The 22490-nt window shown below is 43.7% G+C and overlaps 1 protein-coding gene across 6 annotated transcripts in view; it reads left to right on the top strand.

Moving 5' to 3' along the window:
• Positions 1-22490, top strand: part of DUSP29 (dual specificity phosphatase 29) — a 92963-nt gene that overhangs the window by 11960 nt on the left and 58513 nt on the right. For 3 of the 6 annotated variants that reach the window (XM_060171426.1, XM_060171486.1, XM_060171379.1), the window contains exon 2: positions 2550-2723. In XM_060171426.1, the coding sequence (XP_060027409.1) occupies positions 2550-2723 (174 nt within the window). Of the gene's footprint in view, positions 1-1331; positions 1802-2549; positions 2724-7218; positions 7440-8008; positions 8489-22490 lie in introns of those variants that run through there. The other 3 variants (XM_060171245.1, XM_060171322.1, XM_060171201.1) reach the window with 3 other exon arrangements.

The following is a 22490-nucleotide window of genomic DNA, read 5'->3' on the forward strand; positions in this document are numbered from 1 at the left end:
TGTGCTGTAATGCATTTGTTGGCCACCAGGAGGCAACCTTACCCCATGCTAAGCTCGGAGGTCTGGCTTCTCATCTGCCAAGCTTCCCAAAGTTTTGTCTGGCCCTGCCTGGGGTTCACACAGCTCCAGCTGGTGGCTCCAGACAAGGTTTGGGAAGGTCTCCCATGCTGACACACTAAATTGTTCTCTATCCTGTAGTTACTGCATACCCAGACACAACTCTCAGTCTCTGCTCAGATCCCCAGATTTCCAGAGAATCCTGAGTCAGGCAAAGCCAGAATCTTTAACATGAAGAAAAACTGTGACCTAGACTGAAGCTCTAAATAAATAAATAAATAAATAAATAACAGAATGAGTCCTTCCCCCCCCCCCCCACTTCTACACTTTAGGTAGCCTCACATCTTGGGGAGGGAGAGCGGAGGCTCTCTGTTTATTTTGCTTGTTTATTTTGGTAGAACCAGAACTCCCAACATTTTTAATTTCTCCACTCCAGGTCACTTTTCCATTCAGATAGAGAGACAGAGAGAAGGTGGAAGAGATAGCATAATGCTTATGCAAATTCTCATGCCTGAGTCTCCAGTGTCCCAGATTCAACCCCCACACCACCATAAACCAGAGCGGAGCAGAGCTCTATTAAGAGAGAGATTTGGGTGGTAGCGTAGCGGATTGATTGCACGTGGTGCAAAGCGCAGAGACCCGCATAGAGAGCCCGGTTCGAGCCCCCGACTCCCCACCTACAGAGGAGTCGCTTTGCAAACAGTGAAGCAGGTCTGCAGATGTCTTTCTCTCCCCCTCTGTGCCTTCTCCTCCTCTCCCCATTTCTCTCTGTCCTATCCAACAACAACGACAGCAATAAAACAATAATAATAACTACAACGATAAAACAACCAGGGCAACAAAATGGGGAAAAAAATAGCCCAAGAGCAGTGGATTCGTAGTGCAGGCACCGAGCCCCAGCAATAACACTGGAGGCAAAAAAGAAAAAAAGAGAGAGAGACAGAGACAGCACGTGCAAGGGACACCCCTGAACTGAAGCTGCCTCCACTGTCCTAGCACCTCCCAGTGTAATGTTGGGGTTCAAACCTTGGTTGTGCACATGGCAATGCAGGCACTGTACCTAGTGAAATCTCTCTCCAGCCTTCTTTCTTTTTCTTTCTCTATTCAAAGGTGCCAAGCTAAGAAGGGACCTGGGGGTTCGGGAGCACTGCCCTCCTGCCCACAGTGGCCTAAGTCTGCTCTTGGAGCTCCTTCCCCACATAGGCTCCAAGGGGTGGACTTGGAATTCTAGCCGCTTCACAGCATTTGTGTTCTCAGTGGAACCTACCACAGCACTATTCCGCTCACGTGCTGAGCTCTGTCTCTGCACCCATTCCCCTTCTCCCAGCCCTAGACCATGTCCTAGGTAGATGGCAGGCTTCACAGCCTGCCCTGAGAGGTCACAGCAGAGGATGAGGGGAAAAGCCGGATCTTCACTTCCACCCTGCCCACGAGCTACCCGCTGGGTGAACTTGGTCAAGCCAGTGGCCTCATTGGTACCCATTTCTCTTTCTGGTCCTGGCACTTCCTATCAAAGAAAAAAGACTTTCTTTCCAGTTTGTACCTTCCCCAGTTACTGGGTGAAGGGGCCAGAGACTCTTAGCCAAGAGAGACACAACTTACCAGCACAGCACCAGACCCAGGTTCTGGTGCCACTGTCATCCCAACTCTGCAGGGTCACTGACTCCCTCAGACAACTGACTACGAACTCAACCCAGCCTACCTGCTTGAGGCCTGACCCAAAGCACTGGTCTGAGTCATGGGGGTAAGAGGGGTAGTCCCAGGGCCTGTAGGCAGATGCATAACAGCAACACCAGGTTCCCTGTGGATGGGTTGGTGACCCCCCTGGAGTCCCCAGAGATAACTATTAATAGAAGGCTTGGGATGGGAGTGAAAACTCAAAGACTATACTAAAATTCCATACTGGCTTTTATCAGCCTATGACTTTGTGTGTCACTTAAAAAAAAAATAATAATCTAAGCTTTAGCTCTCTTCTGTGTAAATCAGAGATCCCAAGTGAGAAATTCCAATTTCTAAGAGGCTTTAGCTCATTCATATGGGAATGCTAGCCAATATCTAATCCCCCTACTCCATAGATGAACTGCCCAGAAACTAGAAAGAAGTGGGATGGAGGAGTTGAAAACCAGTCCTGGAAATGGCAGAGGAGGGAGATTGAGACGAACTGCCCAGAGTGTGGGGTCCTGCCAAGGAGCTCTCTGGGAGTCACAGTAATCTGTGGTCTCCATCCTTACAAAGTTCCAAGTGACCGGTGACTTAGGGCTGAGCTCTGGACTGACTAATTGATATAAGTAGGGATCTACAAGGGCCTCTTTAGCCAAACTTTCAGCGCTGGGGCAGGAGAGGGGTTCCCAGTGCCACCATGATGACAACAAGTTGAGTGCCTTGATTCCTAGGGGAAGTATCTAGACCCAGTGGCACCTGGGTACTATACCACTCCCAGGTCTCTCTGCCAGCAGGGCCCACCAGCTGAGGGCTTGCCTGCTCTATTCTAGGATGGAGTCATTGCAGAAACAAGACCTCAGGAGGCCCAAGATCCATGGGGCAGTCCGAGTGTCCCATTACCAGCCACCTACGCTGTCCTCACTGCAGCGCTTGCTGTGTGTCCGTAGAGCCCCCATACCAAGTCACATCAATGAAGTCTGGCCCAACCTCTTCCTGGGAGATGCGTAAGTGTGATAAGCAGTGGGTGTGCGTGAGTGTGTGTGTGTGGGCAGAGGATGGGGTGGTGTGGATGGGAAGGTAAGGGAGTAGGAGAGTAGTGTAGAGGGAACAGCGGGGAGCCTCCCCAGAGTCCTCTGGGGGCAGAGACAGCCTTGTCTCTGCTTTCCATATTCTTCTTCCCTTTATCATATAAGTATGGAAATAGAAGTTTCACCTTGTAAGTCTATAAACAGGATATTTCTCGTGTTCCCCCCCAACCAAGCCCTCCTCTGTCTCTGAATTCTTTTCATCATAATGTTTTCCCTGGTTATGAAATAATTAGGGTTAAGGGTGAGGGCCATGAAATAATTATTTTGGTAACCATTTGGTAATGAAATAATTATTTTTTGATTGCCTTTATAATTTTCCCACCCATGTACCTAAGGATGTAATTTTGACTGTATCACAAAGTCTTATTAATGGAATCATATTGTGTCTGTGTGTGTGTGTGTGTGTTTTGTGTCTGGTGTCATTTGTTCACCATTATAAAAGTCACTTGTGTTATTCTATTGTAGCTGCACTGTCCTATGAATAGACCACTCATTCATTGTATAGGAACAGAAAGGTTATATGAGTTATTTTCACTTTTTGAAAACAAAAGTGATGCAGACCTTGTTAGTATGTATATTCCAGGAACACATACATAGCCTCTAGAAAGTATTCGGGGGCCAGGCGGTGGTGCACCTGGTTGAGTGTATATGTTACACTGCACAAGGACCTGGGTTCAAGCCCCTGGCCCCCACCTGCAGGGGGGAAAGCTTTACAAGTGGTGAAGCAGTGCTGCAGATGTCTTATCTCTCTCCTCCTCAGTTCTCTCCCTTTCTCTCAATTTCTGGCTGTCTCTATAAAATAAAGATAATGAAAATATTTTATAAAAATATACATGTAGAAAGATTAGAATTGTAAAACTTTATCTTTTTTTTAAGATATAGGGAGAGAGGGAAAGAGGGAGAGATGGTGGGGAGGGAGAGAAAGTGAGGGAAAGAGAGTGAAAGAGAGAGAGAGAGATCAGCACTAAAGCTTCTTTCAACGCTATTAGGGGCCAGACTTGAACTTGGGTTGTGCACATGGCAAAGCAGCACACTATTCAAGTGAGCTATTTCACCAGCTCTGTATATGGCTTTACAGAAAGACTTTTAAAATAATCACATAGTTTTTAAAATTTTTGCCTCCAAGCTTAGTGCTGGACCTCCATGTCTGTGTGGTTTCACTAGTCCTGTTGGGCTTTTACTTTACTCTGCTTTACTTTTTTCTTCTCTTTTTTTTTCTTTTCAGATAGAGGGTAGGAGATAGGGAGAGAGAGATTGTGAGGGAGAGACAGACTGCAAAATCACTCTATGGCTTGTGAAGTTTCCTATGTGCAGGTACTTCCATGAGATGGGGGACTTGAACCCAGGTTCTTGCACATGATAAAGTGTATGCTGTATTAGGTGAGCTGTCAACATATTTTTATAACATTTTTATAACATATAAAAAAGGAGCCAGTGAGCTAGCTCACCTGGGAAAGTGTCTGCTTCACCAGGCACACAAACCAGGTTCAAGTCCCTGGTTCACCAAGTGGGAATACTACATCACTAGGGGAAGTCTCTGGTGTTTCTCCCTCTTTCTGTCTTAAAATTCAACACATGGGGCCAGGCTGTGGTACACCTGGTTAAGTGCACACACTACAGTGTGCAAGGACCTAGGTTCAAGCCCCTGGTCCCCACCTGCAGAGGGAAAAGCTTCACGAGTGGTAAAGCAGTGCTGCAGGTGTCTCTCTGACTCCATTTCTATCTCCCCTCCCCTCTCAATTTCTGTCTCTATCCAATAAGAAAGAAAGAAAGAAAGAAAGAAAGAAAGAAAGAGAGAGAGAGAGAGAAAGAAAGAAAGAAAGAAAGAAAGAAAAAATATTTTTTTAAATTCAACTCACTTTTTGGAGGGACATGATTACTTAAAGACAGTTACTGTCCCATGTGTTCAGCTTCATATCTCTCTCTGATAACTGTCAGCACACCACACCCTCCACCAGTTTGTCATTTTCATTTTTGAAAAAAAAAAACAAAAAACAATGCTCAATTTTCTCATGTTTTAAACTTTTTTTTTATTGCCTCCAGGGTTATTGCCGGGGCTCGGTGCCTGCACCACAAGCTCCTGAAGACCATTTTTTTCCCTTTTGTTGCCCTTGTTGCTTTTATCATTGTTGTGGTTGTTATTATTATTGTTGTTGTTGTTACTGTCATTGGATAGGGCAGAGAGAAATCGAAAGAGGAGGGGAGACAGAAAGGGGGAGAGAAAGACAGACACCTGCAGACCTGCTTTACCACTAACTGGGATCCTTACTCCGGTCCTTGTGCTTTGCGCCACGTGTGCTTAACCCGCTAGACTACCGCCGGACTCCCTTAAACTTTATTTTATTTGATAGGACAGAGAAATTGAGAGGGAAGGGGGAGATGGAGAAAGATATGGAGACACCTATAGCACTGCTCCATCACTTGTGAACGTTTCCCCATGCAGATGGGGACCAGGGGCTTGAAACCAGGTCCTTGCACATGGTAACACATGCACTTAAACAGGTGGGTTTACCACTACCGAGCGACAACCTTGACATTTTCCTCCACCATAGGATAGGATGATGCTGGGTGCTTAACTCCCTTTCAACTCCTATTTGTTTATCAACATGAAGACAAAAAAAAAAAAAAAAGCCACATGAAGGAAAAAAATAAAAACTTTCTTTTTAAATATTTATTTATTTATCCCCTTTTGTTGCCCTTGTTTTATTATTGTAGTTATTATTGTTGTTGTTATTGATGTCATCATTGTTGGATAGGACAAAAGGAAATGGAGAGAAGAGGGGAAGACAGAGAGGGGAAGAGAAAGATAGACATCTGCAGACCCGCTTCACTGCTTGTGAAGTGACTCCCCTGCAGGTGGGGAGCCAGGGGCTCGAACCCGGATCCTTACTTGGGTCCTTGTGCTTTGCACTACCTGCGTTTAACCTGCTGCGCTACTGCCCGACTCCTAACTTTCAGGTTTTTATCTTGTATCTTCCACAGACTCTCAGCACAGCACAAATAGCTTTCTTTCTTTCTTTCTTTCTTTCTTTCTTTCTTTCTTTCTTTCTTTCTTTCTTCATTCCTTTCTTTCTTTTTAAATTAATTAATTAATTTATTTATTTTCCCTTTTGTTGCCCTTGTTTTTCATTGTTGTGGTTATTATTGTTGTTATTGATGTCGTCGTTGTTGGATAGGACAGAGAGAAATGGAGAGAGGAGGGGAAGACAGAGAGGGGGAGAAACAGACATGCATCTGCAGACCTGCTTCACCATCTGTGAAGCGACTCCCCTATAGGTGGGGAGCCGGGAGCTCGAACCGGGATCCTTCCTCTGGTCCTTGCACTTGGCGCCACCTGCGCTTAACCCGCTGTGCTACTGCCCAACTCCCACAAATAGTGTTCTTTATTTACCTACTCCACCCACATTTTAGTAGTTACATCATATTTCATTAGCTATGTTGTACTTAATTTCATATAATAGAAAGTCCAGTGAATTACCCCCCCCTTTTTTTTTACTTTCTTAAATATCATTGCATTTGGCTTACATATGTCTGTGGGCTTATTTTGGAGAAAAGTTCCTAGGAGGGGGCTGACTGGAGCACAAAAATTCTCTCCTTTTTTTCCTTTTCTTCTCTCTCAACTATAATGACAGAGGTCAGACTAGTGGTTACTTCTGGGAAAGGGGTCAGGACTTTTGTTTTGTTTTTGCCACCTAGGTTATTGCTGGGGTTTGGTACCTTCATGACCCCCCTGCTCCAAGCTGCCATTCTTTTCTCTTCTTTCAGATAGGGGGTGAGACACAGAAATGAGGTAGAGAGGGAGAGAGAAAAAGAGATATTCTATAGCATTGCTCTACCAACCACTCATGAAGATTCCCCCAAGTAGGCATTATCATGTGGTGGCCCAGGGTTCAAATTCAGGTCCCATGATAATGTGTATGTAGTACTAAGTGAATTGCCTGCAAGTCCCAAGAATGTGTACAGTTTTACAATTTATTTTTTAAATATTTCTATTTATTTATTATTGGAAAGAGACAGAGAAATTGAGAGGGGGATGGAAAGAGAGGGAAGCAGAGAGACACCTTCAGTCCTCCTTCAACACTCGTGAGGCTTTCCTTACAGGTGGGGACCAGGGGCTTGAACCTGGGTCCTTGTGCACTGTAAAGTGTGCACTTACCAGGCATGCTACTGCCTGGCTCCTGAATGTGTACATTTTTAAGGCTGTTGCTACAAGTAGTCATGGTGTCCCTCCAGAAAAGTTGGCCTGAGTGAATGGGAATCTTAAACTTCATTAGAAAAGGCTTGTATTCTGGGGGCCAGGTCACTGCTTCTAGTCTCTGCTCTTGGAGAGGGATGGCAGAGGAGGGAAGGGAAGAAGTTCCAGTCCAGTCAGAGCTGCCTCACCCCCAGTAGCCCTGTGCCCTCCCTCCAGGTATGCAGCTCGGGACAAGACGAAGCTGATCCAGCTGGGCATCACCCACATTGTGAATGTTGCTGCGGGCAAGTTTCAGGTGGATACAGGTGTCAAGTTCTACCGTGGGATGTCCTTAGAGTACTATGGCATCGAGGCTGATGACAACCCCTTCTTTGACCTCAGTTTTTATTTTCTGCCTGTTGCTCGTTACATCCGAAGTGCCCTCAGTGACCCCCAAGGTGAGCAACTGAAGAAGAGACAAGTAGAGGCGAGTGCAGGAGGTGGGAGTGAGTGTAGGATCTGGAGTTACCCATTTTTTTCAGTAGCACTGACATGATCTAGAACCACATACCCATCTACAGCCTCCCCTCCTCTGAGGACAAGTAGTTCCCTTCTGTGAATGTGCCCTTCAGGAGCACCCTGGAAAGCAACAGTTGCAGACACTGCTAAGGCCCAATGTGATTGTCAGTGAGAGACCAGAAGTTAGACAGAAGGTACAGGACCTAGCAAATGCTTTTGCCAGGTTCTTCTAAAATGAGACCTTGGCATTGTGCTACAGGAGAAAGGGGAGAACTGGGGAAGAGGAACTGGGGGAGGCACTGGATGTCTCCTGAAATCTGTCACAAACTCAGGGGACTTTCAGAAGTACTGTCAGAAGCATTTGGTATTGAGGGGTTGAACCCAAGACCTCATACATGCAAAGCATGCATCTTACCACTGGGTGACATATCCAGCCCTGAAGCATTTCAGATTCCTCTAGTGGGCAGTTACAGGACAGGGACCTGATACTGAGTTGGATCTTCTGTAGGCCGCGTGCTGGTACACTGTGCTATGGGGGTGAGCCGCTCCGCAACAGTTGTCCTGGCCTTCCTCATGATCTGCGAGAACATGACGCTGGTGGAAGCTATCCAGACGGTGCAGGCCCACCGTGATATCTGCCCCAACGTGGGCTTCCTCCGGCAGCTCCAGGTTCTGGACAACCGACTAGGGCGGGAGATGAGGAGGCTCTGACCTGGTGGCAGCCGAGAGCCCTGACCATCAGTTCAGCCTGGCCCAACCCACCCAGCCTGACTCAGGAAAGAGTATCCTCTGTGACTTCCAGTGACCCTGAGATATAAACAGCAAGTGGGGGCTTAGCTGAGGTAGAGGCAGAGAGAGCTGGGTGGTAACCTTTAGCAGGTGGATTTCCCTGACCCAATTCAGAGATTCTTTATGCAAAAGAGAATTCAGTCTGTCTCTATAATAATAAAAAAAAAGTTCATCATAATAAAGACTGGAGATCTGGTGGTTTGTGGGGCAGCAACTTATTCCTAAGGTAACCACAAGGTTGGAGAAGGTTTACTGTCTCTGACTGAGAACTATGGGAGACTAACTACAGAAGGAATGTGAATTCATGCTAAGACTTCACAAAGGGGGCTAGATGGTGGCAAACCCAGTAAAATGCATGATACCACGTGCAAGGACCCTGGTTCAAGCCTCCTGCCCCCCACCTGCAAAGGGAGAAGCTTCACAAACAATACTGTAGGTATTTCTCTCTCTCGCTATCTCTCTCTCTCTCTCCATCTCTGTCTCTCTCTCTCTCCATCTCTGTCTATAAAACATGGCTACTGGGAATGATGCTGTGCAGGCACTGAGTCCCAGAAATAACCCTGGTGCAAAGACTTAGCAAAGGAAGAGGCCAGTTAGTGACATCTGCCTTGGGTTCAGAAGGTAGGAGTGGGGTTCAAGTGCTGGGGATTAGCTGACCTTTTTCCTCATGTCACTCCCTCTACCACCATCACTCAAGAGCTAGGGTAATCTGAATAAGGACCAGAGTTGTGCCTGGGTAGATACCATAATGGTTATGCAAAGTGACTCTCAGGCCTGAGGCTCCAAAGTCCCAGGTTTAATCTCTGGCACCACCATAAGCCAGAGCTGATCAGTGCTCTGGTTAAAAAACAAAACAAAACAAAACAAACAAACAGAGTTGATACTCTCTTCTCCTCTCTTCTCCAAATACCCACCCTAAGAAAAACTATCAAGTTTTTCCGTGCATTCTATGCACGATCGGCACCTCCTGAATCCTTTTTTTTTTCCCACTTATACTGCTTTCATAAGGACTAACTCTCCTAAGATCAAAACCGCTGTATCCCAATGGCCACTTCTATTTGCACATGAACTTTGAATTTAGCTGAACTTTTCATCACCCCTACCCAGGTCTCCTCCTCATCTGGTTCTCCATTTTAGTGAAGGGTTCTGACTATCACTATTCCACGTCAGCAATGGGTGTCACCCTGAATTCCTGCCTCTCTTCCAAGTTAGTTTCTGGATTCTACCTCTTAATAAATACAGCCCATATCTGCTCACCTAGCTGCATCTTTGCCTTGACTACCCTCAGTCTCACCTAGATTCTTGTAACAGTAACAGTTTGTCTGCCTCACCCCTTCTATCTCCACACAGTATGCAGACATCTTGCTAAACTGAAATTTTAGTCACATCACTTCATTGCTTACAACCCCTGAAGTATAAACATGCTGACAAAGTATAAAGACACTTTAATTAGCTTAGTTTTCTTTTTTCATTTCTCTGTAGTATCTCTGGTAATTCTCTTTGCACATATACTGTGTAATTAAGAAATGGCAGATCTCTTGTAGTTTCCAGAATGCTCTATACCCCCTGACCTGGCTTGCTCATGTTTCAGGTTATACCACTTGAATGTACTCTTCATCACTTTTCACCGGGGGCTCCTTGAGATCTCAGTTTCGATGTCACTTCTGGGAGGCCCTCCTGACGGCTCCTTAGGTTACTAAAACACAATAAACCCTCTCTCTGTGACACCACCTACTACTGAATTATTTTTCAGAGTATTAATTACAAATGAAAGGGAGAGAGAGAGAGAGAGAGAGAGAGGGAGAGAGAGAGAATGAGTACACCATGAGCATTACTCTGGTACATGATGCTGGGAATTGAATTAGGGACCTTATGCTGGGGGACTCCCACTGCATTACCTGCTGGGCCATATCACTTTGAATTATAATTGTCCGCTGCTTTGTCACGCTGTCCCAGATTGTTGTCTCTAATGTGGCTTTTTCTGGGCCCATGGTCCCCATGCCTCTCTGGCTATGACCCTTCACTCAGTATTCTGTTCTGTGGACTAGCAGTTAATGATTGGTACTACTACCACTTGGTCTTTCACATAGGGCCAGGGAGGATCATTTGATTTTCATAGAGTCATGTACATTTTTCAGTTAAAGAACCTGAGACTTAAATAAAACCTGGGGAGAGTAGATCCTAACTGGCCCCTCCTTTCCTCTCAGATAGCTCCACTTGTACTCAGCACCTCACCATTTTATGACACTAGTACCCCCTTCCCAGCACATCTTGAGTTCATGGGCCACCTCTGACTCCATCCTTACTCCCTACCAAGGATCTCTAGGACTAGCTCTGCCCTCCCCTGGGAGCCTTTTTCTGCCAACTGATCTATTTCCAAAGGGCAAGTACTTTTACTTGCATTGCCAGCAAGACCAAAATTAGTGGCTCCAGAATCCAACTCTAAGTCAACATGCAAATCCATGAGCTTGCTGGCTGAGGTGGGGTATCCAGAGGATAGGACAGAGATACACCCTGATCCTGGTTCTTGAGTTTCAGTGGATTAGCTTCTTAGGGCTCTGAAGGCTGGGATCAGAACCTAGGGTTACAGGAAGAACAGGGAGGGAAGCCAAATATACCCAAGATCACCTGAGGAAATAGGCTGAATACTACACTGAAACTTCAGCCAGGAAGCCTTCCTGCCTGCCACCCTTGCCATGGGAAGTATGTTCTCCCTTTTCTGTAAAACAGTCTCATGAAGATAGTGTAGCATTGTTAAAAGTATGACTTTGGAGTCAGATTATCTAGGCTCAAATCCCACCTATACCCTGACCAGGGTATATAAACTCAGTTAATCTCTGGTGAAACTTGAAAGATATCTGTGGCTTAGTTAATAGTGTCATACTGGTTTTAATTTCTTTAATAAATGTACTACGGTTATATAAAAAATTAACAGTGGAGGATATTGGGTCAAGGGTAAATAAGAAAAGTCTCCTATTTTTCTCTTATTTTGATTTGGGTCCTTGGACAGTAAAGTCTGCACTCTCCAGAGCGAGCTATCTCCAGGGTCTCTTCTCCCCTTTCATACTGGTAAAGAATATCAACGGATATTTGGGTAGAAATATACTCAGCACTCAACCTCCCTTGCAGTTAAGTGTGATCAAGTGACTATACACTGACAAAATGAGACGCAAGTGGAATTACTTTGAATAAGTCTCTTTACAGGTAAGATGTGTGTCCTTTCTGTCCCTGCCACCCACACTCTGTGCTACCTGAGTGTGAGTGGTACTGAGTTCTCTGAATGCTTCTGCCTCTACACTTCCTTTCATGAGGAATAAAGCCATGTCTGTCTATTTTTTTATTATTATCTTTATTTATTGGATAGAGAGACAGCCAGAAATGAAGAGAGTGATAGGGAGAGAGAGAGAGAGAGAGAGAGAGAGAGAGAGAGGGAGAGAGTGACCTGAAGCACTGCTTCACCACTTGCAAAGCTTTTCCCCTGCAGTTGGGGGCTGGGGGCTCAAACCCGGATCCTTGCACATTGTAATATGTGCGATCAACCAGGTGTGCTACCACCTGGCCCCAGTCTATCTTGTTTAAGATATTGTTTTTTTTTTCCTTTTGCCTCCAGGGTTATTGCCAGGGTTTGGTGCCTGCATTATGAATCCACTGCTCCTGAAGACCATTTTTTCCTTTTGTTGCCCTTGTTGTTTTATCATTGTTGTGGCTATTATTACTGTTGTTGTTGTTGCTGTCATTGGATAGAACAGGAAAAAATCAAGAGAGGAGGGGAGACAGAAAGGGGGAGAGAAAGACATCTGCAGACCTGCTTCACCGCCTGTGAAGTGACTCCCCTGCAGGTGGGGAGCCAGGGGCTTGGATATTGTTTTCATAAAGCTGTTCCCTGGAGCCTGATCTGATCTTTACTGTTCAAGTTCCTGAATTGCAGGTAGTCAGAGGCCTATGAGGTGTCTGAAAGATGCTCTTTCCTGGACAAGATGATTGACCCAGTGAAGTCCTCTGGCATGGAGGGTTTGACTGGGAGACAGACTTAGAGGCAGTAGGATGAAGAAAAGTCAGAACACAGGGGTCAGAGGCAACAGAAGTAGAGAAACAGAGGTACTCAGCTGGTATTGACAGGAGTATCAGACACCAGGTGGAGAGGAGCTGAGTCATTACAGAGCTAGAGTTTCAGTTAAGGAGCAGCCTACACTGATGAAACCTCATGTTACTCTAGCCACAGATATACTGTGGTATATTCTGGGAGATGTTCCCAGTTTTTCGATGGCTTGTTTTTTCAAGAATGCTCTTATAATGAATCTCCAAGCTTACTTGATCATGAGCATATCTCTTGAAACCTCGAAAGAAGTTCAATTATTCACTTTGTGAATTTCAGTTGGACTGGAGAATTTACCTGGCCGGAATGAGTCCCTTGGCAGGAGTCTGAATCAGTGCATTCAGGCCCTATTCCAAAGATGGTTACCACACAGAAATGACCTGACTGGCTCACATTCCATTCAGCTTTTGTCTAATACATCTTTAGTTAAGGAGATCATAATATATATTACCACCATCACTAAGACAATGATGTATTGTTTTGGTGTGTGTGTGTGTGTGGTGTGTGTGTGTGTGTGTGTGTGTGTGGTGTGTGTGTGTGTGTGTGTGTGTGTGTGTGGTGTGTGTGTGTGTGTGTGTGTGTGTGTGTGTGTGTGTGTGTGTGTGTGTGTGTGATGAAGCAGCAGGAAGACCAGGAGCCTTGGACATGTGGATTCAGTTTTCATTCAGTGTCCATCTCTCAATAAACTATGTGAACTGGAGGAGACAGTTATTTTCTGTGAACCTTAAATTTCTCCAGTGTAAAAATGGGAAGAGTAATAGAGTTTCACAGATATAAGTAAGGAAACCAAGAAGCACTCCAATGCCTCACATACAGGAGGTACTCAACATAAGCTTGTGTTTCTTCCCTTCCTACTGAGACAACCAGGGGTTTAGGAAGGAAGATCTATATCTCTGTCTTCCAGGATGAGGGTGGGAGGATTGTTCACAGAGGTCCTCAGAGACACCAAGTCTTTTCCTGCAGCTTCACAGGGTAGCAATGGGGGCATAACAGGCTGCCTATTTCTAGCAGACCATTATCTGGATTTGCTTTCAGATTCTATTTATTTATTTTTGCTGTCAGGGTTATTGCTGGGGCTCTGCACCTGCACAATTCTATGGCTCCCAATTGACTCCTTTATTCACTTTCTTTTTTACATAGTGAGAAACAGAAAGGAAGAGAGAGTGAGGAGGAAAGGCATCACAACACTGCAGCAGTGCTGTGGAGCTTCCCATGTGGATGTTTTCATGGACTGATTGGGGAGTGAATCTGGGTTTTTGCATATGATAATGTGTCCTCATGGGTAGGAATGCATACACTCTACCAGGTGACTGATCTCCCAGCTCCTGATTTCAATTTTTTTAAATAGATATTGCCATTTGTGAACTTTTGCCAAGCAGTTTTATATACATAAGACTATGCTTTTTGTGACAGGTTTCTAAATAGGATTATAAACTTAGACTCAGATACTAAATTGTAATGGTAAGTGCAGCCGTCTGCCATAAAACTTGATTCTCCAAACACTGGAGTATCTGCTTAATGAAAGGAATTTTACAAACCCTCCAGACATCCATTTCATCTTTATTCTAGTCCTTAATTTAGTTTAGCAAAGTTAAATGTCTTTTATATACACAAAACCTCTTTCTTTCCCCCCAACAAAAACCCTGAGATGGCCTGGCTAAGTCTGTATTGGTGCAGCACACAAGTGCATGAACACATAAGCTGCACACCTGAAGCAAACTTATGGAGAAAAAAATCAGGTGGTTTTTTTTTTTCTTTTCAATTGCAGTTTAATAAAAACATCTTCATAAACATTCCAGGTAAGCATTGCTTTGCCAGCATGATGGGACTACTCACATCCCAGGGAGGCCTGTCTGGTGTGATTAGGGCAGGAAGTCAAAGTGAGTTCCTTTAGCATCCCTACCCCTATACACATGCATAGTCACATACCACATGTGAGTGGTTCCTTTAAGAAACCGAAGAGGAAGGTGTTAGTTACTAGGGAGAAAAACTAAGGTGGTCTCCTTTCTGAAGTCCTCTGAGCCTATTCATCCAATCGGCCATCCAGGACTAATGAGTCTTAATTCAGACATAGTATTTTGAAAATACTAAATGTGTATTTTAATCCCTTTTTGTCCAGAAGCAGGATTGCCATGAAGGCCACCAGTTCAGTTTGAATTTTGTCTCCTTCTTCTTCTTCTTCTTCTTCTTCTTCTTCTTCTTCTTCTTCTTCTTCTTCTTCCTCTTCCTCTTCCTCTTCCTCTTCCTCTTCCCCTTCTCCTTCTTCTTCTTTTTTTTGCCTCCAGAGTTATCACTGGGGCTCGGTTCCTGCACTATGAATCCACTACTCCTGGAGGCCATTTTTCCCACTTTGTTGCCGTTGTTGTTACCATTGCTGAAAAAGAACAGCCATGACCACTCTATTGAATACTTATCCCAAACCAAGATCTTTAAAATGCATTCTCTTATTTAATCTGCAACAATAACCCTATAAGCAGATCCTATAATTATTCCCAATGTATATATGAGGAAACAGACTCAGAGAAGTTAAAGGATTTGTACTATCTTAGAGTTAAGTGTCAGGAGATGGCTTTGAACCCAAGTCCTTATGTTTTTAAAGCACGTGTCCCTTATTTCTCTGTTCTCCTGCCTTCTACACAGAATAATCACAGTGTCAAGCCTCATCATTGTCACTTTGATGTAGTAACAGGCCATGAAGAGGAAACAGCCATCTATCTGTAAAATAAACATGTCCTGGCATGAAGACAGAGGTGCTAATAGAGACACAATTTACCCATCTGCCGAGATCACTGACAGACTTGAACAGGGCTCAAATGGCATTCAGTCTCCTGGGAAAGGGGGGACTTTTGGGAGGATACTTGCCTACAACACATGCCCTGGGTCTAAGGGTTCCAAATCCTCTCAGCAAGTAGTCTGACAGCAAGCACTCCTACTGTTTTGACAGCCAGGGAGATAAACAGTGGTGTCAATTTCAGAGAAACATCATCTGCCCTTAGGTCTTCTCTCCAAACATGTGTCCTCACATAATTTGGCCATCAGAGTCAAGAGTGACAGTTCCATTATGGATGTGGCCAGCTGGCTGCCAGCAAACTCCCAGTGATCCACAGAAAGCTGTAAGGCACCTACCCAAAGAGTTTCAGGAAGTGGGGACAACCCAGGCTGGGGAGGAGGGAAGTTTGTGATCATTTGGAGGGAGCAAAGTGGCCAGTAGTGCATCGGCTTAAGTGCACATGGTGCAAAGTACAAGGACTGGTATAAGGATCTCAGTTTAAGCCCCCATCTTAAACCCCCAGGGTTTAACCCCCCTGCAGGGGGAGTCGCTTCACAGGCAGTGAAGCAGGTCTGCAGGTGTCTGTCTTTCTCTCCCCTTCTCTGTCTCCTCCTCTCTCCATTTCTCTCTGTCCTATCCAACAATGACATCAATAACTACAACAACAATAAAAAAACAAGGGCAACAAATGGAGGGAGCAAAGTAGGATGATTCAGGGCAGGAGGACACATGGAAGCCTCCATTCCATTTCCTGTCACCATACTGAGTTGTCTTACTCTGAAAAAGCTAGATCTGGATTCTCCAGTACAGGGTCATGAGTACCTGACACATGACAGGTCCAAGTTAAGACCAAAAGACTTAATGGGGAAAAAGGAATGTCAACTATCTCAATAACTTCTCATAATGAGATGATAACATTTGTGATTTATTTAGTTTAAAATATATTAGTAAAATTAATTTAACTAGTTTTACTCTAGTATGCCTACTAGAAAAATTTGAATTACATGTGTGGCTTGATTCATGAATCTTTTCTTTCCTCTGCTTCTTTTTTTTAAATCAGAATACTGGCTCAACTCTGGCTTATGGTGGTATGAGGGATTGAACTTGGGACTTTGGAGACTCAGTCATGAAAGTCTCTTTGAATAACCATTATGCTGTCCATGCTCACCTAGCATCACATTTCTATTGAACAGTGCCAATCTGAAGGTTGCCAAACTGTAATATGTGTGTTTAACCAGGTGCACCACCACCTGGCACCAGGAGTTCTTTTTCTTTCTTCTTCTTTTTTTTTTTTTTTAGAATTTATTTATTTATTCATGAGAAAGATAGGCAGAGAGAGAAAGAACCAGACATCACTCTGCTACGTGTGCTGCCGGGGATTGAACTCAAAGCCTCATGGTTGAGAGTCCAGTGCTTTATCCATTGCGCCTCCTTCCGGACCACTAGAGTTCTTTTTCTAAATTAGATTCAATCAAAATAAAAGGGGATACATAACTATTGAATATTAAAATTTAAATACAAATAACTAAAGGAACCTGTTTTTGAAGGTTTTAATATTATAAACAATTATTATTATTTTAAGATGTTATTTATTTAATAAATGGTATGTTGATTGGGCAGGGAGGAGAGATCAGAGCATCACTCAGGCAATATGTAGTGCCAAGGATCAAACTCATTACCTTACTTGTTAATCCAACACTTTATCCACTGTGTCACCTCCTAGGCTGCTACACTATTTCTTTTTCATGTTTTATGTATTTATTAGTGAGAGAGAACAAGAGAGGCAGAGAGAGAAAGAGAAACAGAGAGAGAACCAGAGCATCACTCCAGTTTACATAGCACCAAGGTTTGAACACAAGTACTCAAGCTGACAAGTCCTGCATTCTAACACGGCTCTGATTCATTAAAAAAATTAGTAAGTATTTTTAAATAATTTTTAAAAATCTTTATTTGTTTACTGGATAGAGACAGCCAGAAATTGAGAGGAAAGGGTGTGATAGAGAGGGAGAGAGACAGAGAGACACCTACAGCCTTTATTCACCACTGGCAAAGCTTTCCCTTTGCAGGTGGGAACCGGGGGCTTGAACCTGGGTCTTTGTGCTTTATAACATGTACCCTCAACCAAGTGCGCCACCATCACCCAGCCCCTTAATTTTTTTTTCCAGGAGCTGGGTGATGGTGTATCTGGTTAAACATACATATTACAGTGCACAAGGACCCAGGTTCAAGGCCCTAGTCCCTACCTGCAGAGGGAAAACTTCAAGAGTGGTAAAGCAGGGCTGCAGGTGTCTGTCTCTTTCCCTACCTCCTCCTCCCCTCTCAATTTCTTTGTCTCTATGCAATAATAAAATAAAAAATGAAATAAATAAACAATTTTTTCCTGCCTGAGAGACTTGAACATTTTGTTTTTATTTCAGAAAGAGAGAGAGAAACAGAGAGGGAGAAATACCACAGTACCACTCCACTATCTGTGGAGCCTTACCAGTGTCTTGGTGCTCCCATATGGTGCTGGGTCTTGGGCCCAAGGGCCTTTGTGTGATAGGATGAGCACTTTACCATGTGAACTATCTCTCAGTCCCCAACTATTGTTTTTATTTAATGGAGCCAGAACACCACTTGGGGTCACTTTTTTATGGAGAGAGAGAAACAGAAATCGAGAGATACCATAGCACTGAAACTGCCTCTGGTACTATGGCACCTACTGTATGGTGCTGGAATCTGATGTCATCAGTGACCCAGGTGGTATTCAGAAGCATATTGTCTAGTCTCCATCTTCGGGGTGTATTTCTCCTTTCCTTTTTGTGGTTGATTTATTGTATTTATTTATTCTCATTTTTTGTTGCCCTAGTTGTTTTTATCATTGTTGTGGTTATTACTGTTGCTGTTGATGATGTCATTGTTGAATAGGACAGAGAGAAATGGAGAGAGGAGGGGAAGACAGAGAGGGGGAGAGAAAGATAGACAACCTGCAGATCTGCTTTACCACTTGTGAAGTGACTGCCATGCAGGTGGGGAGTCGGGGGCTCGAACCAGGATCCTTGAGCTGGTCGAGTTTCGCGCCATGTGAGTTTAACACGCTTCGCTACAGCCTGACCCCCTGTGGTTGATTTCTAACCTCACAGCCTCATGGTCAGAAAAGATACTTTTGTTGTTGTTGTTGATGTCATTGTTGTTGGATAGGACAGAGAGAAATGGAGAGAGGGGAAGACAGAGAGGGGGAGAGAAAGACACTGCAGTCCTGCTTCACCGCCTGTGAAGCAACTCCCCTGCAGGTGAGGAGCCAGGGGCTCGAACCAGGATCCTTACACTGGTCCTTGCACTTTGCGCCACCTGCACTTAACCCACTGCACTACCACCTGACTCCCAGAAAAGATACTTTCTATGACTGCACTATTCACATATTTACTAAGGCTATTTTTGTGTTCTAACTCATGGTCAATCCTTGAGAATATTCCCTGTGTATTTGAAAAGAATGTATATTCTTTCTTTTGGAATGAAAGGTTTTGAATATGTTCTTTTCATCTATGACTGGTTTTTTTTCTTTTTCTTTTTTTTTTAATTGGGGAATTAATGTTTTACATTCAACAGTAAGTATAATAGTTTGTACATGCATAACATTCCCCAGTTTCCCATATAACAATACAACCCCCACTAGGTCCTCTGAATCCTTCTTGGACCTGTATTCTCCCCCCCCCCCACCCCAGAGTCTTTTACTTTGATGGGATACGCCAATTCCATTTCAGGTTCTACTTGTGTTTCTTGTGTTTCTGATCTTGTTTTTCAACTTCTGCCTGAGTGAGATCATCCCATATTCATCCTCCTGTTTCTGACTTATTTCACTCAACATGATTTTTTTCAAGGTCCATCTAAGCTCAGCTGAAAATGGTGAAGTCACCATTTTTTACAGCTGAGTAGTATTCCATTGTGTATATATACCACAACTTGCTCAGCCACTCATCTGTTGTTGGACACCTGGGTTGCTTCCATGTTTTGGCTATTACAAATTGTGCTGCCAAGAACATATATGTACACAGATCTTTTTGGATGGATATGTTGGGTTCCTTAGGATATATTCCCAGGAGAGGAATTGCAGGATCATAGGGTAGGTCCATTTCTAGCTTTCTGAGAGTTCTCCAGACTGTTCTCCACAGAGGTTGGACCAATTGACATTCCCATCAGCAGTGTAGGAGGGTTCCTTTGACCCCACACCCTCTCCAGCATTTGCTGCTGTTACCTTTTCTGATATATGACATCCTCCCAGGAGTGAAGTGGTATCTCATTGTTGTCTTTATTTGCATTTCTCTGACAATCAAAGACTTGGAGCATTTTTTCATGTGTTTCTCGGCCTTTTGGATCTCTTCTGTGGTGAATATTCTGTCCATGTCCTCCCCCCCCATTTTTGGATGGGGTTATTTGTTGTCTTGTTGAGTTTGGCGAGCTCTTTACATATGTTGGTTATTAAACTCTTATCTGATGTATGGCATGTAAAGATCTTCTCCCATTCTGTGAGGGGTCTCTTGGTTTGGGTAGTGGTTTCTTTTGCTGTGAAGAAGCTTTTTAATTTGATATACTCCCATAGGTTTATACTTGCCTTAGTCTTCTTTGTAATTGGATTCATTTCATTGAAGATGTCTTTAAAATTTATGCGGAAAAGAGTTCTGCCAATATTTTCTTCTAAGTATCTGACAGTTTGTGGTCTAACATCCAAGTCCTTGATCTACTTGGAATTTACTTTTGTATTTGGTGAAATAAAGTGGTTCAGTTTCATTCTTCTGCATGTTTCAACCCATTTTTTCCAACACCATTTGTTGAAGAGACTCTGCTTTCCCCATTTAATAGCCTGAGTTCCTTTGTCAAAGATTAGATGTCCATAGGTGTGGGGGCTCACACCTATGACTGTTTTAAGACCTCTATTAACTAGTTGACTTTTCTTGTCCCAATGATCTGTTTCTTGCTGTGAGTGGTTGTGGTTAAGTCTCGTTTTATTATTGTGTTGCTTTTGATGTGTCTCTGTCATATATTTGAGTGCACTCATATTGGGAGTGAATATGTTGACGATGGTTATGTCTTCTTTTTTGTTCAAGTTTTTAAAAAATTTCTTTATTGGGGAATTAGTATTTTCATTTGACAGTAAATACAATAGTTTGTACATGCATAACATTTCCCAGTTTTCCATATAACAATACCACCCCCCCTAGGTCCTCTGTCATTCTTTTTGGACCTGTATTCTCCCCTCCACTCACCCCAGAGTCTTTTACCAAAGAGTCTTTTACTTTGGTGCAATACACCAATTCCAGTTCAGGTTCTACTTTTGTTTCCTGTGTCTCTGATCTTGTTTTTCAACTTCTGCCTGAGAGTGAGATCATCCCATATTCATCCTTCTGTTTCTGACTTACTTCACTCAACTTGATTTTTTTCAAGGTCCATCCAAGATCAGCTAAAAACAGTGAAATTACGATTTTTTATAGCTAAGTAGTATTCCATTGTGCATATATACCACAACTTGCTCAGCCACTCATCTGTTGTTGGACACCTGGGTTGCTTCCATGTTTTGGCTATTACATATTGTGCTGCTAAGAACATATGTGTACACAGATCTTTTTGGATGCGTGTGTTGGGTTCCTTAGGATAAATCCCCAGGAGAGAAATTGTAGGATCATAGGGTAGGTCCATTTCTAGCCTTACAAGAGTTCTCCAGACTGTTCTCCACAGAGGCTGGACCAATTGACATTCCCACCAGCAGTGCAGGAGGGTTCCTTTGATCCCACACCCTCTCCAGCATTTGCTGCTGTTACCTTTTCTGATATATGACATTCTCACAGGAGAGAAGTGGTATCTCATTGTTGTCTTTATTTGCATTTCTCTGACAGTCAAAGACTTGGAGCATTTTTTTATGTGTTTCTCAGCCTTTTGGATCTCTTCTGTGGTCAATATTCTGTCCATGTCCTCCCCCCACTTTTGGGGGGTCATCTGTTTTCTTGTTGTTGAGTTTGGCAAGCTCATATATATTTTGATTATTAGCCTCTTGTCTGATGTATGGCATGTAAAGATCTTCTCCCATTCTGTGAGGGGTCTCTTGGTTTGGGTAGTGGTTTCTTTGGCTGTGCAGAAGCTTTTTAATATGATGTAGTCCCATAGGTTTATGCTTGCCTTAGTCTTCTTTGTAATTGGATTTGTTTCATTGAAGATATCCTTAAAATTTATGTGGAAAAGAGTTCTGCCAATATTTTCCTCTAAGTATCTGATAGTTTCTGGTCTAACATCCAAGTCCTTGATCCACTTGGAATTTACTTTTGTGTTTGGTGAAATATAGTGGTTCAGTTTCATTCTTCTGCATGTTTCAACCCATTTTTTCCAACACCATTTGTTGAAGAGACTCATCTTTCCCTATTTAATAGTCTGGGCACCTTTGTCAAAGATTAGATGTCCATAAGTGTGGAGGCTTACTTCTGGGCTCTCAATTCTATTCCACTAGTCAGTGTGTCTATTTATGTTCCAGTACTAAGCAGTTTTGATGACAACAGCCCTATTCTTTATCCCTCTGGGAATATGGACCCAGGATCATTATGGGGTGCAGACGGTGGAAGGTCTGGCTTCTGAAATTACTTCCCTGCTGAACATGGGCATTGGCAGGTTGATCCATACTCCCAGCCTGTCTCTCTCTTTCCCTAGTGGGGCAGGGGTCTGGGGATGTGGAGCTCTAGGGCACATTGGTGGGGTTGTCTGCCCAGGGAAGTCTGGTTGGCATCATGGTAGCATCTGGAACCTGGTGGCTGAAAAAAATCACAAAGATATAAAGCAGAACAAATTGTTAAATAATCAGGAACCTAAAGGCAAGAATATAGGAGATGAGATTTGGGGTCTCCATTTTGGAGAAAGCCAATAGGTACTATTTTAGGTAAATTCTAGGGGACCCATGACTTTACTAGTTTTTGCCTGAGCCTGACAGCTAACATGCAGGTGGACCAAAGGTCTGGGGAGATGGTGTCAGAGTTGGAAAAAGGACTAAAAAGTTGAATCAGGGCAGAGAGTATCTCCTAAATATGGGAAAACTATATAAATATTGTCAACTGTAAACCCCATCAGTTTTATCTGGGGCCCAAATTCATCGCAGGAGCCTGTGTAACCTCTGCATCTCTTTAGGTCTGAGCTTGTATTCTGTGGTCACGGCTAGGAACATTCTAGGCTGCACTAATTTCATGATCTATCTTCCTTGGGTGGTAGAGTATGTTGCCCAATCTCCCTTCGGAGAATGGAACAGTCCCAACCATTGTTGATCCACATTGAGGGCAACCGGTCCTATAGGGGCCCACAAAGGGGTCCATTATGTTGTTT

This window comes from Erinaceus europaeus, chromosome 1 (assembly GCF_950295315.1).
Source record: "Erinaceus europaeus chromosome 1, mEriEur2.1, whole genome shotgun sequence".
In the NCBI taxonomy this organism is placed as follows: Eukaryota; Metazoa; Chordata; class Mammalia; order Eulipotyphla; family Erinaceidae; genus Erinaceus; species Erinaceus europaeus.